Source organism: Hyperolius riggenbachi, chromosome 3 (genome assembly GCF_040937935.1).
Source record: "Hyperolius riggenbachi isolate aHypRig1 chromosome 3, aHypRig1.pri, whole genome shotgun sequence".
NCBI classification, from domain to species: Eukaryota; Metazoa; Chordata; class Amphibia; order Anura; family Hyperoliidae; genus Hyperolius; species Hyperolius riggenbachi.
In genome coordinates this window covers 377,462,640-377,476,838 of record NC_090648.1, presented here as the reverse complement: position 1 = coordinate 377,476,838, position 14,199 = coordinate 377,462,640, and the positions used below count along the sequence as shown (strand labels likewise).

Below are 14,199 nucleotides of genomic sequence, written 5' to 3'. Positions count from 1 at the left end.
TTACATACATACATACATACACACACTTTGCGGGAACAGTGCCAGGGGTTATGTTGCTTGTCCCGATATCGCTCACCGTTACTGCTGCACACCTAATCGAGCAAGTTGGCCCAACATCTTGCAGCACGTCCGAATGATTAATGCAACCTATTTCGGACCGAAATTGGTCGCATCGGTGATCAAGCATGCACTTGGTGCCACCAATTTTCATCCGAATCCGATTATAAATGAATAAGATAGTCGATAGCCCGCCAAGTCGCCTGATGTATGGCCACCTTTAAACTGCCCATTAATGATACAATCTTGATTGTATAATCTTATCAAATCTATTTAGTAGAAGGGTAAACTGAATGAATATATTTTGAGTGGATACTTTAGGTAGTCCATCATATTACATAGAAGTAATAAAATTGTACAATCAACATTGTATCATTAGTGGGCATCCTTTACTCCTTGCTCAGTGTGTAATCATTGAATGATTTCCATACTCTCCCCAGTGTGTTTATGAAAGCCACATGTACCTGTTTTCACTCTGCCATGCCTGCAGTAAGAAATGTATTTCATGTATAACCCGATGGCCACTTCTGAGATGTGGCTGTTATATGAATGAAGAAGCAACCTATGTAAGTTCAGACGCTCAGCTTGCATTGAAAGCTATTACAGCAGAGTTCTGTCTCTGGCTTTTATAATTAGCTCTTCTGTCAATGTCTCAGGTAGATTCGTTGAAGCAGAAAGTCGGGTTCAGAATGAAGGATTCAGGAGGTCTGTAGAGAAAAAGAGCCACAGTCTTGAGGCTTATGTTGTCATACACCACGGAAGAAGCTGATACAGCTGATGCAAGGCAAATGAGAGTTTTGGGGGAGGCATCAGACAATTGGAGTTCATGATGAATTGAGAAGTCACTGTTGAGAGATGATAACCATGCATACTTGTGTCTTTTTTCAGTAATACGATGCAGAAGCCGGTGGAGTGGATCCTTCTCCTCTGTGTGTTCAGAGTTGTCACAGCCTTCCCCTTGCAGGACCAGCGAGTTGTCCTAATGGAGAAGGAGGATTCCCGGCGGGTTGGGGGCAACATCCTCCTAACTGAGATAGAAGCAGAGGCCAACAAGAATCTTATGAAGATTAAAGAGTCTGAGATGAACCAGTCCTTGGCCACAGGGATCTTCCCTCCCAGTATGCACTTTTTTAAAGCCCGCAGCTTGATCAAGCAAAGCCAAGTATTCAATGTTATAAGACACATGCCAAAAGGTAAGTGTACTCTTTTTATAGAGACACTTAATAGTGCAAAAAACATGGTAGTTAAGCAATTAAAACCCTCTTGTTTGCAGTAATGAGATTAGGGGAATGACTGCTGGGGTGACAGCCAGGATAGCTCAGTAGGGTAGTCCTTATGTAGGATAGTGATATGGCACACACAGATGAATTAAATGAAAAAGAGGGATACGATTTAGTGTAAAAATATTTGTGAAATAAACACAGCTTGCGCAATACCTTTGCTTATGAGAACCATCAAGAATTTGTAAGCACACATTTTCACACCTCCATGGATGCTAAAAAGGCCACATAGCAATACAAGAAAAGCATACTGTACTCTACAATAGGCAATGCATTCATATGTCTGCATGTAAACTTTAAAAATGTAGTTAAGGCCCTAGCTCAGACTTGCGTTTTCCATGAATATTGCAGTATAGCATACGTTTTTTTGCTTTGCACATAAACCATATTTATGCAATAGGAGAAAATGGCGTTGCTTCCAAATGCAGGCTGCACCGAGTTGACCCGCTGCATACCGTATTTTCCACCGTATAAGACGCTCCAGAATATAAGATGCACCTAGGTTTAGAGGGCAAAAACCAGGGGAAAAAATATACACTAAACTGGTGTGTCCATTTTCCAGGAGCATCTTGTTCATGTTCCCCCCCCCCCCTAATCGTGTCTGTCCTCCATGTCTCCCCATGTGTCCTTCTGTATCCCCCATGTGTCCTCCATTTCTCCCCTCATGTGTCTTCCTGAATCCCCCATGTGTCCTTCTGAATTGAATCCCCCATGTGTCCTCCTGTATCCCCATGTGTCCTCCTGTAGCCCCATGTGTCCTCCTGCCTCCCTCCATGTTTCCTCCTGTGTCCCCATGTGTCCTTCTGTGTTCCCCCATTTGTCCTCCTGTGCCCATTTCTGTCCCAGCTTGTACCCGGTTCCCTTCGCATGCCTCTGCTCCCTCTCCCGGCCCCCTGGTGTGTAGCAGCAGCTGCTTACCTAATCCACCATGCCTGTGGGGATTACAGACATCCTTCTCCTTCGCGCGTCTCCCTCTAGTGTTTGGCTTGTATAAATCGCGTCATCAATACAAGCCGATCACTGCGCACCAGCACTCACAATTAGCCCTCTTTCTCTATTTTTGTCATTACCGCCATGTGTCCGATTCCATGATTTTTTTTCAGCTTAGGTTTGCTTAAATGATGGGAGAGAATAATTAGATCAAAGATATGATGGTTTAGCAGCGTTATATAAACACACAACACCAGCTTCATGTTGACTATATGTAACGAACGGTGAAGCACAGAGAGGATCTGATTACCGGTGATCTGCAGTATCACTGGGAATACAGATGTATACCAGATTATAAGTGATCTGCAGTATCACCGATAATCCGATATACCAGCTAACCTCTGTTCACCTGAGTAGAGTGTAGTGCTTGGTGTAACAGTAACACTAGAGGACTGGGCCTCAGTGCAGTGAGGAGTACTGCACGGCTTACTTCCAAAGACCTGAACTCTCCAAGGCGGGAGGAGTCAGGCTGACAGTAGGATGGTTAGTCTGAAAGTGACACTCAGGAGGAAGTGTCACTAACAGGACGGGGAACCGCCTCCAATAGTAAGGTCGGTTCTCGAGGTCGGACAAGCCAGGTCGTAACACACGGACAGATAAAGTACAGATTCAGAAGGCAGAGGCGGAGTCCAGGTACAGGCAGGGTTCGGCAACAGGGTATCAGAAATATCGAGGTACAAGATCAGGAGGTAGAGCAGAGTCTAAGGACAAGCCGGGGTTCGGCAACAGAGTATCAGAATGGCAAGGTACAAGATCAGAGTTCAGGAGGATAGTCAGGCAGGCAAAGGGTCATAACAGATAATCACAATAAAACTAGTACTTTAAGCTATCAACAGAATCTAGCTAAGTGTAGGATTACAGCTCCAGCTGGTCCTGGCACACTTAAGGATCTGACTACAGGTCTGAGTGCTCCCACGTATGTGTTCGCAACGCCAGACAACCAGCAACTGAACATCCTGCAGTATATATACACAGGCCCCCCTCCAGCACCTCCCCAAGTGCTGGACCAATGAGGAGTGGGGCCAGAGTCAGCTGACCAGCCTGGTCAGCTGACTCACTTCTGACCGTCATATATGCTCTGTCTCAGTGCGCGCGCGTCACTCTAACTGCTGGTGGACTACGAGTCCCAGCCACACCAGCACTCTCCCTGGCGTCCGCCGCGGGAGCCGCCGCACTGCACGCGGCGGCCTTTCCGCGTTCACCGCTGCTCACGCGGCATGCGGCGGCGCCGCCATGCTGGATGCGGAAGCAGCCGCCCCGCTCTGAGAGTGAGCGGCTGCGCTTCCGCGTTTTGTTACACTATAACAGTATTTGTATGGTAGGAAAGAATTGAGAAGCAGAGGCCATGATGGTTCAGCAGCCTCTTGTGGGGTAGCTACGTGATTACTCTGCAGCACAGTCTTAAGGTGCCCATACATCTAGCAATCTGTTGGCTGTCCATACACTATCCATACACTGCAGGCCGATTCATTTCAGCATGAAATCTCTCTGGAATCGGCCTTGCACTGCTGCCAATTCTGCCTGCCTGGCTGCTTCCCAAATGTTAATGTCCCCCCTGGTGCCTGCCCAGTTGCATCGAATCCCATTTCCCTCTGCTGTCTCCCTCAAGTGCCACCACATGGTGACATCACACACATATACCTGGTGGCACTTGGGGGAGCCCTCCCACTTAGGCTTAGCCTAGGCTGCTTATTATGCAGAAATCCTCCCCCCCCCCCGCCCTGAACTGTGCATTCAGAGGAAAAAAATATACTTAGTATTGCTTCACTTCTGCTTGCTTCTGCAGGAGGGACACTGCACTTACATGACTTTGCCATCCTTAGCGTGAATTGGCTGGTTAAGAATGCCTCCTACCTGCCAGAATGTTACATCTGCTTCACTAACGATGGGCGTGTAAGATTTCTTTACTCCAAACCGGCTCCTGTGGGCAGGCTGGCCCCCGGCTGTTCAGAGTGGTTGCTTCTGGAGGCATATCGGAAGAAGCTGGGAGACGTCACAGAGTTTGATAACAGGTCAGTCAGCCCACTGTTTTTTTTTTCAAGTCATGTTTTTCCCATTCTTTTGAATTACTTGTGTCGCTGCACTCCAAGTGAAATGTAAGCTGGGCTTGGTATCTTGTTCTGGAAGAGAGAAGTCACAGAATACTGGAGTGTCTCATGCAGTCCCTCCCTGAGATCTTTTCTGTCTTTGGGTTCAGCTCAGATGATATCACTTCTAACTGTTATCACAGCAGGAAGTACAGTAATAGCTTATGATGGCTCATTTTCTGAGGTTGACAAACTATAGAGGAACAGGAGGCCATAAGGCTAGTTTCACACTGGGACAATGTGTCGCATTTCCTGTAAAAACAGGACTGCAACAGGAAAAAGTCGTATTGTATGTTAAATGTGCGACATAATGCAAGCAGTGAACCATACAGTACATAAAAAGTAAGCTTCACCTCAACTGTCAATGCACACAGCATGCCTTGCATTATTCCATTGGGTTGCGCCGAACTTTTAACACATCGATGTGAACATAACATTACAATATAATTGCATCGAGTTTGCTTTTTAATGTTGTCCAACCTACAAACATATCAGTGTGAAAATAATAATCAAGCAAACCTAACCTAGATTTTTAAAGAAAGTGCCCCATATGCAGTTTACATTTTCTCCAAAGTTTTCTCCAGGGGATATTTTCTCAACTTGACAATAAAATGCCTTTTTAACCTCTGGTGGTACATTTCTGTTTGGAGTTATGGGTCTAAAAGAGGTTTTTTTTTTTATCAAGAATTTTAGGCCTCCAATTCTTAAAGAGAACCAGAGACGAAGTACCCTCATGTATTTTATTACATTTAGTAGTGGGAACATGACAGTAAATACCTACTCTGCTTTTAGTTTCATTCTTATCTGCTTAATTAGTCTATTATCAGCTGTGATAAGAATCCCCGACTGGCTCAGTCTAGGTTTGACCTGGAATCATTATAGCTGAGTCACTCTTCTGTGGAGTCTTTTTAAGCCCAAGCCTGCCACGTCCTGGCTCAGATTTCCTGCTTTGCATACTGAGAGCTATGATGACATAGGAGGGGCTGCTGCTGCTGAGAGAGAATCTCTAATGCTGGATATACACGGTGCGTTCGCGCACTCGATTTTCTCGTCGATTCCCGTCGATTCGTTTATTTCCAACATGTCCAATTTGGATTTCGATGGATCGTTAGGTCGATTCGCATGCAAAGTATGCCGAATCGACCTAACGCTCCATCGAAATCCAAATCGGACATGTTGGAAATAAACGAATCGACGGGAATCGACGGGAAAATCGAGTGCGCGAACGCACCGTGTGTATCCAGCATGAAACAGACAAGTGTGGCTGCAATATGATCTGTGTGCTCTGTGTGCACTCTGTCTGCATAGATAATGAGGATGACTGCAGTTTCATTCCTATGAGAGACACTTCCTACAGGCCGCTGAACATCATACCAAAATGAAAGCACACAGATGAAAGGCTGCAGCAGCCTTTCTCATATAGCCTAAATAGCAGCCTAGTCTCATATAGCCTAGACAGCACATCCAGAAGAACTCATAACCCGGGAGCAGAAGGGATATGAGCCGGCGGTCATATTTGATTTTTTCTGGAGCAATAATGGATAAAAAACACTAAAAAAGGCACACCAGAGCGGCAAAATTATCAGGTAGAGCATTTATTCTTTACAAGCTATCGACTGGTATGTTTATTTTGTGTGAAACGTTCATCTCTGGTTCCCTTTAAGTCTTAACTCACCAAAATATATCAGAATAAAGGCCTGGTAGACATCATGCGTATAAATAAAAGACTGGAACACAAAATTGTTGAAATAATTAAATTCATCAATAAACTAAAAAAATAGTGAAACTGTACAAATAAAGCACCAGATTATTATGCAGTATGTACATATATACACCTAATACACCTCCCGCGTATGGTATATTTTAAAACGGAACGGCACAGAGGGCAACATCACAATCAGGCAGTAAAATCGGGATTCCTTATAAACTTTTTTCCCTTTCTCATCAGTCTTGCTGCAGCATACAGCACATGTCCTGGTTGACGCATTTTTTTTGGAGTGGGAGGAATATATTCCATGAAGTGATGGCCAGTGTGGCGCTCCGGGTTCTCTACGTAGGAGTCACAACTCTGGCATCTGCTGAGGTCTGGTATTTGAGGCAGATGCACTTACACATCTTCCAGACGAAGTCAGCAGGGCCGGGACAAGGTCCGCCACCAACAGAGGCTCAGGTGCCCAAGTGCGCCCCCCGATGGGTGTGGCCATGAAAAGATGTGGGCGGAGCTAATTGTAATGTAACAGTGTGAGGCCCGGTTCACATTAGCGTTCCAGGTCCGGCTTCCCCGGACCCGGAACGCTCCGTACACAGCGGATGGTGAATGGATACATTGTTAATCAATGTATCCATTCACACTCGTGCGCCATCGGGAACTGGATCCGATCCGGGAACGCAGCTCCGGGACGGTCCGGCTTTTTTTCCAACATGCGCTATTTTTCAGCCCGTCCCGGTGCGGCTGCGGACCCGGGTCGGATCCTGACCCGAACATGCGGCCCATGCTGTGCAATGAGAAACGGATGTTTCTCATCACACTGGCAATAGGACCGGATGCATCCAGCACCGGTCCTATGCCACTTGGGGGGCCCGGACTACACGCCGGTATCCCCCATGCTTGCGGTGCCTTTCTGGCACTGCAAAGTATCTAGTTCCGGCTACTTTATTGTAGCCGGAACTGATACATTCCGGATCCTCAACTTGTGCCGCCTTGTGGCCACCGCAGAGACCCGTACGGTCTCTTTGCGGCCCCCGGACCCCCGGACACTTGCGGACTCGAACCGCAAGTGTGAATGGGGCCTAACGCAAAGACAGTGGGCCCTAGTTTTATCCCAAAACACAGGCAACGGACCTTAAAGTTAATTACACAATGTGTCCCCCCCTCCCCTCCACCTACAAACAAGGGACAGGGAAAGCAGGCAGAACCCTTCAGTCAGCAAGACATGTAATACGGGAGCTTTTCACCAGAAAATACATATAATGCTGCAGCGTTTCCCCAGACAATTCACATAATGGTGCAGTGTTTCCCCAGACAATTCACATCATGGCGCAGCGTTTCCCCAGACAATTCACATCATGGCGCAGCGTTTCCCCAGACAATTCACATAATGGCACAGCGTTTCCCCAGACAATTCACATAATGGCACAGCGTTTCCCCAGACAATTCACATAATGGCGCAGCGTTTCCCCAGACAATTCACATAATGGCGCAGCGTTTCCCTGGACAATTCACATAATAACACAGCTTTTCCCCAGAAAATTCACATAATGGTGCTGCGTTTCTCCAGACAATTCACATAATGGTGCAGCTTTTCCTCAGACAATTCACATAATGGCGCAGCTTTTCCTCAGACAATTCACATAAAGGCGCAGTGTTTCCCCAGACAATTCACATCATGGCGCAGCGTTTCCCCGGACAATTCACATAATGGTGCAGCTTTTCCCCAGACAATTCACATAATGGCGCAGCTTTTCCTCAGACAATTCACATAATGGTGCAGCTTTTCCTCAGACAATTCACATAATGGCGCAGCTTTTCCTCAGACAATTCACATAATGGTGCAGCTTTTCCTCAGACAATTCACATAATGGCGCAGCTTTTCCTCAGACCATTCACATAATGGCGCAGCGTTTCCCCATACAATTCACATCATGGCGCAGCTTTTCCCCAGACAATTCACATAATGGTGCAGCTTTTCCTCAGACAATTCACATAATGGCGCAGCTTTTCCTCAGACCATTCACATAATGGCGCAGCGTTTCCCCATACAATTCACATCATGGCGCAGCTTTTCCCCAGACAATTCACATAATGGTGCAGCTTTTCCTCAGACAATTCACATAATGGCGCAGCTTTTCCTCAGACCATTCACATAATGGCGCAGCGTTTCCTCAGACAATTCACATCATGGCGCAGCGTTTCCCCGGACAATTCACATAATGGCGCAGCGTTTCCCCGGACAATTCACATAATGGTGCAGCTTTTCCGCAGACAATTCACATAATGGCGCAGCTTTTCCTCAGACAATTCACATAATTGAGCAGCGTTTCCCCAGACAATTCACATAATGACGCAGCGTTTCCTCAGACAATTCACATCATGGGGCAGCGTTTCCCCAGACAATTCACATAATGGCGCAGCATTTCCTCAGACAATTCACATAATGGCGCAGCGTTTCCCCAGACAATTCACATCATGGCGCAGCTTTTCCCCAGACAATTCACATAATAGTGCTGCGTTTCCCCAGACAATTCACATAATAACGCGGCTTTTCCCCAGACAATTCACATCATGGCGCGGCTTTTCTCTGGACAATTCACATAATGGAGCAAGCCTGTAACTTCGCTTGAAGTCGCGGCAAAGTGCACATGCACGGCTCATCCGCGCTCCTGGCAAGATGACGCAGGCCATCTCTGTAAGCTTACTGCACACACGCAGTTCAGTCATCAGAGAACTGCGCATGCACAGCAAGCTTATGGAGATGGCCTGTGCCATCTTGCCAGGAGCGCTTACGAGCCGTGCATGCGCACTTTACCACGACTTTGAGCGAAGTTACAGGATTTCGGGAGCTCCAGCTGGATGACTGATGGCGAACCTGAGGGACCTTGGAGACTACAGGAGGCTAGAGGAAGCCCCAGGTATGTTAAAAAAGTCAGTTCAGGGTCTATTAATGATCAGAACATAAAGATAAATAATAATTCCATTATTTATTGGTGTGCTAATGCAGAATTCATTAATTGTCTCATCAGCCACCCTGACTGTGACATCACTGTCTGTGTACTGCTCCTCACCCTTGTGATGTGTCTGAGGGGAGGGCGCTCATCACATTCAAATACACACATTAACTGGGCAGTTGTCTTGGCTGTCTGAGTGACATGAGGACACACTTACTTGACTATGACCACAGGCGGACGAATGCACCACACTGTCTCCTGCCTGACTCCTCCTGGCTGCTGACTCACAGGACAGGAGACGGCGAGACGCTGAGGCACATTCAGCCAGCTTCAAGGGGGCGAAACTCACAGGCTGCTGACGTCACTCCTGTGCCAGAGAGATGCTCGCTGGCTTTCTCTATGAGAGTGGCGGGCGGCGGGCGGCATCGGTGACCATAGCAACAGGCACAGAGCGGAGTGGAATGTATACACTCCGCTCCCGCTCCGTCATCCTCCGCAGACAGCCTGGTCAGTACTGTGTGAACTGAGGCGACGGCGCAGGCAGCGTGACCATATTTGGAAGGCAGGCAGGCAGGCAAAACAGTCCTGCTCCTTGCGCCTGCACAGACTGTCAATGACTTCCGCCCCGAGGCTCCAGCCTCGTCGGCCTCTGTGTCGGCACGACCCTGGAAGTCAGCATGTGTTACTGGCCTGTCACTGTGCTGCTTGTGGAGGATGTAGGCATTCCATAAGCTTTGCTCCAGGAGATGGTGAAAGATTTTTTTGTAATATTTCTTTTGCTTCTTCCTTACTACGGGGTAAAAAGTCATCGCTCGGTCGGCTCTGTCCACACCACCCATCGTGCTGTTGTAATCTACCACGGTTTGGTGACCGGCTCCCATGTCCTGCTCCTGGAAAAGAGCCCTTGTAGAGCAGCCAGTTGTTGGGTGGCATAGCGGGTTGTCTCCTCCACTATTTTATCAATTAACGCGTCAGTAAAAAAGAGCTGCAGGTAGGCTGGGGGTTGTGTTCGGAGTCTATCTTTAGGCCATGCTCCCCAGTAAAAGGAAAATATGGGGGCAGTGGCGGAGCCTGACTAGTGTCAATGGAGCACCAAATGCGGACATCACTGACCTCCGTGGTGATGAAGTCACAGTCACTCTCACTTCCTGGGTCAGATTACAGATCTCCAGGTGCGTCGCTGTCACTCGAGTCCGCCAGTGACTGCAGATCGCTGTCCTCAAACTCCACCAGCACTTCCGATGTGAGACGCCTTCTGGAGGCTGACTACATAGCAGATGAAAGGCAGGCAGAGGTCAGTGCTACTGCGCACAGCTCTGTCTCTCCTGGGCAGCAAAATCTGCGACTTCAAAAGTCGTGGAATTTTGCCGCGGCATTTCAGGGGACTGCTGAAGATGACTGCTTAAAGGGACTCCGAGCAGTGCAGAAACTATGAAAAGATGCATATCATTTTAAAGCTCTCTTTCTCCTCTTTCCAATGATATATAAACCGTCGCCCTACGCCGTTTAGTTTTCGCTATTTTCGCGATTGAAATTGCCGGGGCCGCAATTTCAATTGCGAAAATAGAGAAAAATAAAAGGCGTAGGGCGACGATTTAGGTGTCGCCAGAAGGGGAGGTAGAGAGCTTTAAAATGATATCCATCTTTCCATAGTTACTTGTATTACACAGGACGACACTTTCCCCAGTGTCAGCAGCTCCATTCTGCAGAATGGAGCTGCTGAATTTAGGAAAAAGTCGCCCTGTGTAATACAAGTAACTATGGAAAGATGGATATCATTTTAAAGCTCTCTTTCTCCTCTTTCTGGCGACACCTAAATCGTCGCCCTACGCCTTTTATTTTTCTCTATTTTCGCAATTGAAATTGCGGCTGCAGCAATTTCAATCGCGAAAATAGCGAAAACTAAAAGGCGTAGGGCGGCTGTTTATATATCATTGGAAAGAGGAGAAAGAGAGCTTTAAAATGATATGCATCTTACCATAGTTTCTGCACTACTCGGAGTCCCTTTAATAAAAAGAGTTATTAAAAGTTTTATACATACCTGGGGCTTCCTCCAGCCCCATGAAAGTCATGACCTGTGGATCACGACGCTGGAAGGAGAGAGCTCCATTTTTCTCCCAGCGTGCAGGGAGGCGGGGTAGCGGCAGGGGGCATGGCCAGGGAGAGAGAGCTGCCCAGTGGCAACTCTGGAAACCCAGCAAGAACGCCCCTAGCAGGCATTTTGGACAGGTAATACCTCTCCTCTATTTACCTTCTGAAATAGCAACAAATATTGGGGGTGGTGGGGGGGCAGAGAGCGGCAGTGTGGGGACACAGAGGCATGTCATGAGGCAGAGATCATGCCTCTGTGTCCCATCTGCCCCCTAAGGAACCATCTCGGGTTCTCTTTAAGCTGTCAGCAAGCAAGAAAAATACTCAGAATGATGTTGACAGTACTTTTTTCACCTACATTTGCTACTTTTTCAATTACAGAGTGCCGAAAAGTTGAAGAAGATGAAAAATTATCTCCTCTGAGAAAACTCAGGAGAAAAAGTTAATTGCATATGGGCCGTGTCTCTTAAATAGAAAAAGTCTAAAACTCTCTCCTGGGTGATATCGGGATAAGTGCAATACCCAAACACGAGAGGGGATGTCTTACAGTTCAGTGAGGGAAGGTCCAGAATTGTTTAACTTAAAGGAACACTATCGATCTACATATTTTTTTCAATTGTGATAGGAATTGTTTGGGAAGTGCTGCTAAGTACTGGTGTGTACACTTCACTGGCAACCTCTTTGTTTACTGTTATCAAAATACGTTTAAACTTTACTGACTCAGAATGACCCTTGAGGAGAGGGGAAATTCCCCGCACACTTGATCAGTTAACCCTGTGTGTAACTGTGAGTGAGAGAGAGAGAGAGAGAAAGCTCACAGCTTTTGTCACAGCTTTTCATACTGTTTTTGCTTTCTGAGAGAAATACTCTGTAGTCTGATATGCAACACTGGCTGTGCATTGAAACAGACACCCCTTCTGCAATTGATTTGTCCCAATATAGCTAACTCCTACTCTCAATAAATTAAAGCTTTTGCCTCTGATATTTAACATGAAAAGTAGGAAAATGTTTACACAGCTACTTAGACATTATTTGTACATTGTCATTTTAGAACACTAGGGCATTGATAGTATTCCTTTAATTAAAAAAAACAAAAAACAAAGCAAATACAAATAAACAAGGAGGGCATTCTTATATGTACATGTCTGTTGTTATTGCAGGTAAAATGGGTAGGCTTTCACCTTCTGGATATGACAGAGTCCAGATGAGGGAATCCTGCAGCCAGTAAGGCATATCTCGGCTGTAAGGTGTCCTGGAGCTCTGGTTCATATCAGACCAGTTACTGAAGCCCGCAGGGATCAGCACTCCATCTCTTGGGTGGCAGTACGGGACAGATTGTTGTACAGAAATGTCACTAGCCTGCAAGCCAGCAACGCATTCTGTTGCTATGGAGAGGGAATGACAGTATGGCAGATGATGGAGCGACCGTCAACATCAGGAGACCTCAGTGCACATGCTAGATGCCAAGACACGTCTGAATTGCTGCCTTGGCTGAATTTAAACAGGCACTGTAACCAATGATTGAACTTCATCACAATCAGTAGCTGATACCCCCTTTTCCACAAGAAATCTTTACATTTTCTTGAATAGGTCGTCGGGGGGGGGGGGGGGGGTCCATATGGCCCGTATGGCTGATATTGTGGTGAAACCCTGTGATGTCATGACATAGGCAGCTTGCTGTCTCTGAACCTCATTGCATTGTGGGAAATAACAGATTTTTCCAACTGCCAAGCAAGCAATATCTCCCTCTGTGCATAGAACTCTCAGTAACGAACATTCCGTACAGATCACCTGGCAGAACTAATGAGGTCATTACCAGTGATAAATTTCAGAGTAAATATTATTTTTACCACAGTTCCCCTTTAATCTACCAAATGTACCTAGCTATAGAGATGGCCCGAACGGTTTGATCGCAGACTTATTTGTGCAAACTTCGGTGGTTTGCGTTCGCGAACGAACGCGAACTTTATGGCGGTTCGACCCGCCTACTATACTACATCATGAGGGTCGCATTGTAGCCAATCAGGCTACACTCCCTCCTGGAGGCTCTCCCCCCTTATAAAAGACAGGCAGCATCAGCCTTTTCACTCACCCGTGTGGCTGCAGTAATTAGAGAAGGGAGAGCTGCTGCAGGGAGAGCTATAGAGAAAGCTTAGTTAGGCTCTTGTAGGCTTGTTAGCTTGCTCCTTGCTGATTCCTTTTGCTAAAAAAAGCACCTCTCAACAGCTCTTTTGAGAGCTAATCTTGTTCTTGTGATCAATTTTTTTTTTTTGTGGCCCACTTGCATTATATACAGCCCTGTCAGTCAGTCAGTCAGTCGCAGCTGGCCTTTGGCCCCTTGGTGGTAATTCCTACTTTGCCACTGCCAGGGCCAGCACATTCAGTGACTATCTGTGTGTGACAGGCAGCTGCACATTTGTAATCCCATCCCAATCACTGCACCTGTTCACTGTTCAGTGCACCTACCTACGTGAGCGCACGCATTGTTAATACCACCACAGTCATTGCACCTGTTCACGGTACCTGTTTGTGTGTGTGTGTGTGTGTGTGTGTGAGACAGGTGGACATTTGTAATACCCAGTAGCACTGCATATACCTACCTGTTGTTCAGTGCACCCACCTACCTACGTGAGCGCACACAGTGGGATATTTAATACCACCAGTCACTGTACCTGTTCACGGTACGTGTGTGTGACAGGTGCACATTTGTAATACCCATCACTGCATATACTTACCTGTTGTTTAGTGCACCCACCTACCTACGTAAGCGCATGCAGTGTGATTTCTAATACCACCAGTCACTGTACCTGTTCACGGTAAGTTGCCGGTGAGATGCCTGATTTGCGATAGCCTGACTCGCTGGAATTCGACCCTCCTTATGTTTTCTCGCCTGCTACAACAGGAGAAAGCCGTCACCCAGTATCTCTACAACTACAGTGGAAGGACACACTCTGGGGAGATGGGGATGTTCTGGCCCAAGAACTAGACACTCATGCGAAATGCCTGCAGGCTCATGTGGCCGTTTGAGG

The 14,199-nt window shown here is 46.9% G+C and overlaps 1 protein-coding gene across 4 annotated transcripts in view; it reads left to right on the top strand.

The window, feature by feature from the left end:
* ADA2 (adenosine deaminase 2) overlaps positions 1–14,199 on the top strand; it is a 92,744-nt gene that overhangs the window by 32,499 nt on the left and 46,046 nt on the right. For all 4 annotated transcript variants that reach the window (XM_068277259.1, XM_068277258.1, XM_068277256.1 and 1 more), the window contains exons 2-3: positions 946–1,250; positions 4,114–4,339. In XM_068277259.1, coding sequence (XP_068133360.1) covers positions 953–1,250; positions 4,114–4,339 — 524 coding nt within the window. In that variant the 5' untranslated portion in view covers positions 946–952. The remainder of the gene's footprint in view (positions 1–945; positions 1,251–4,113; positions 4,340–14,199) is intronic.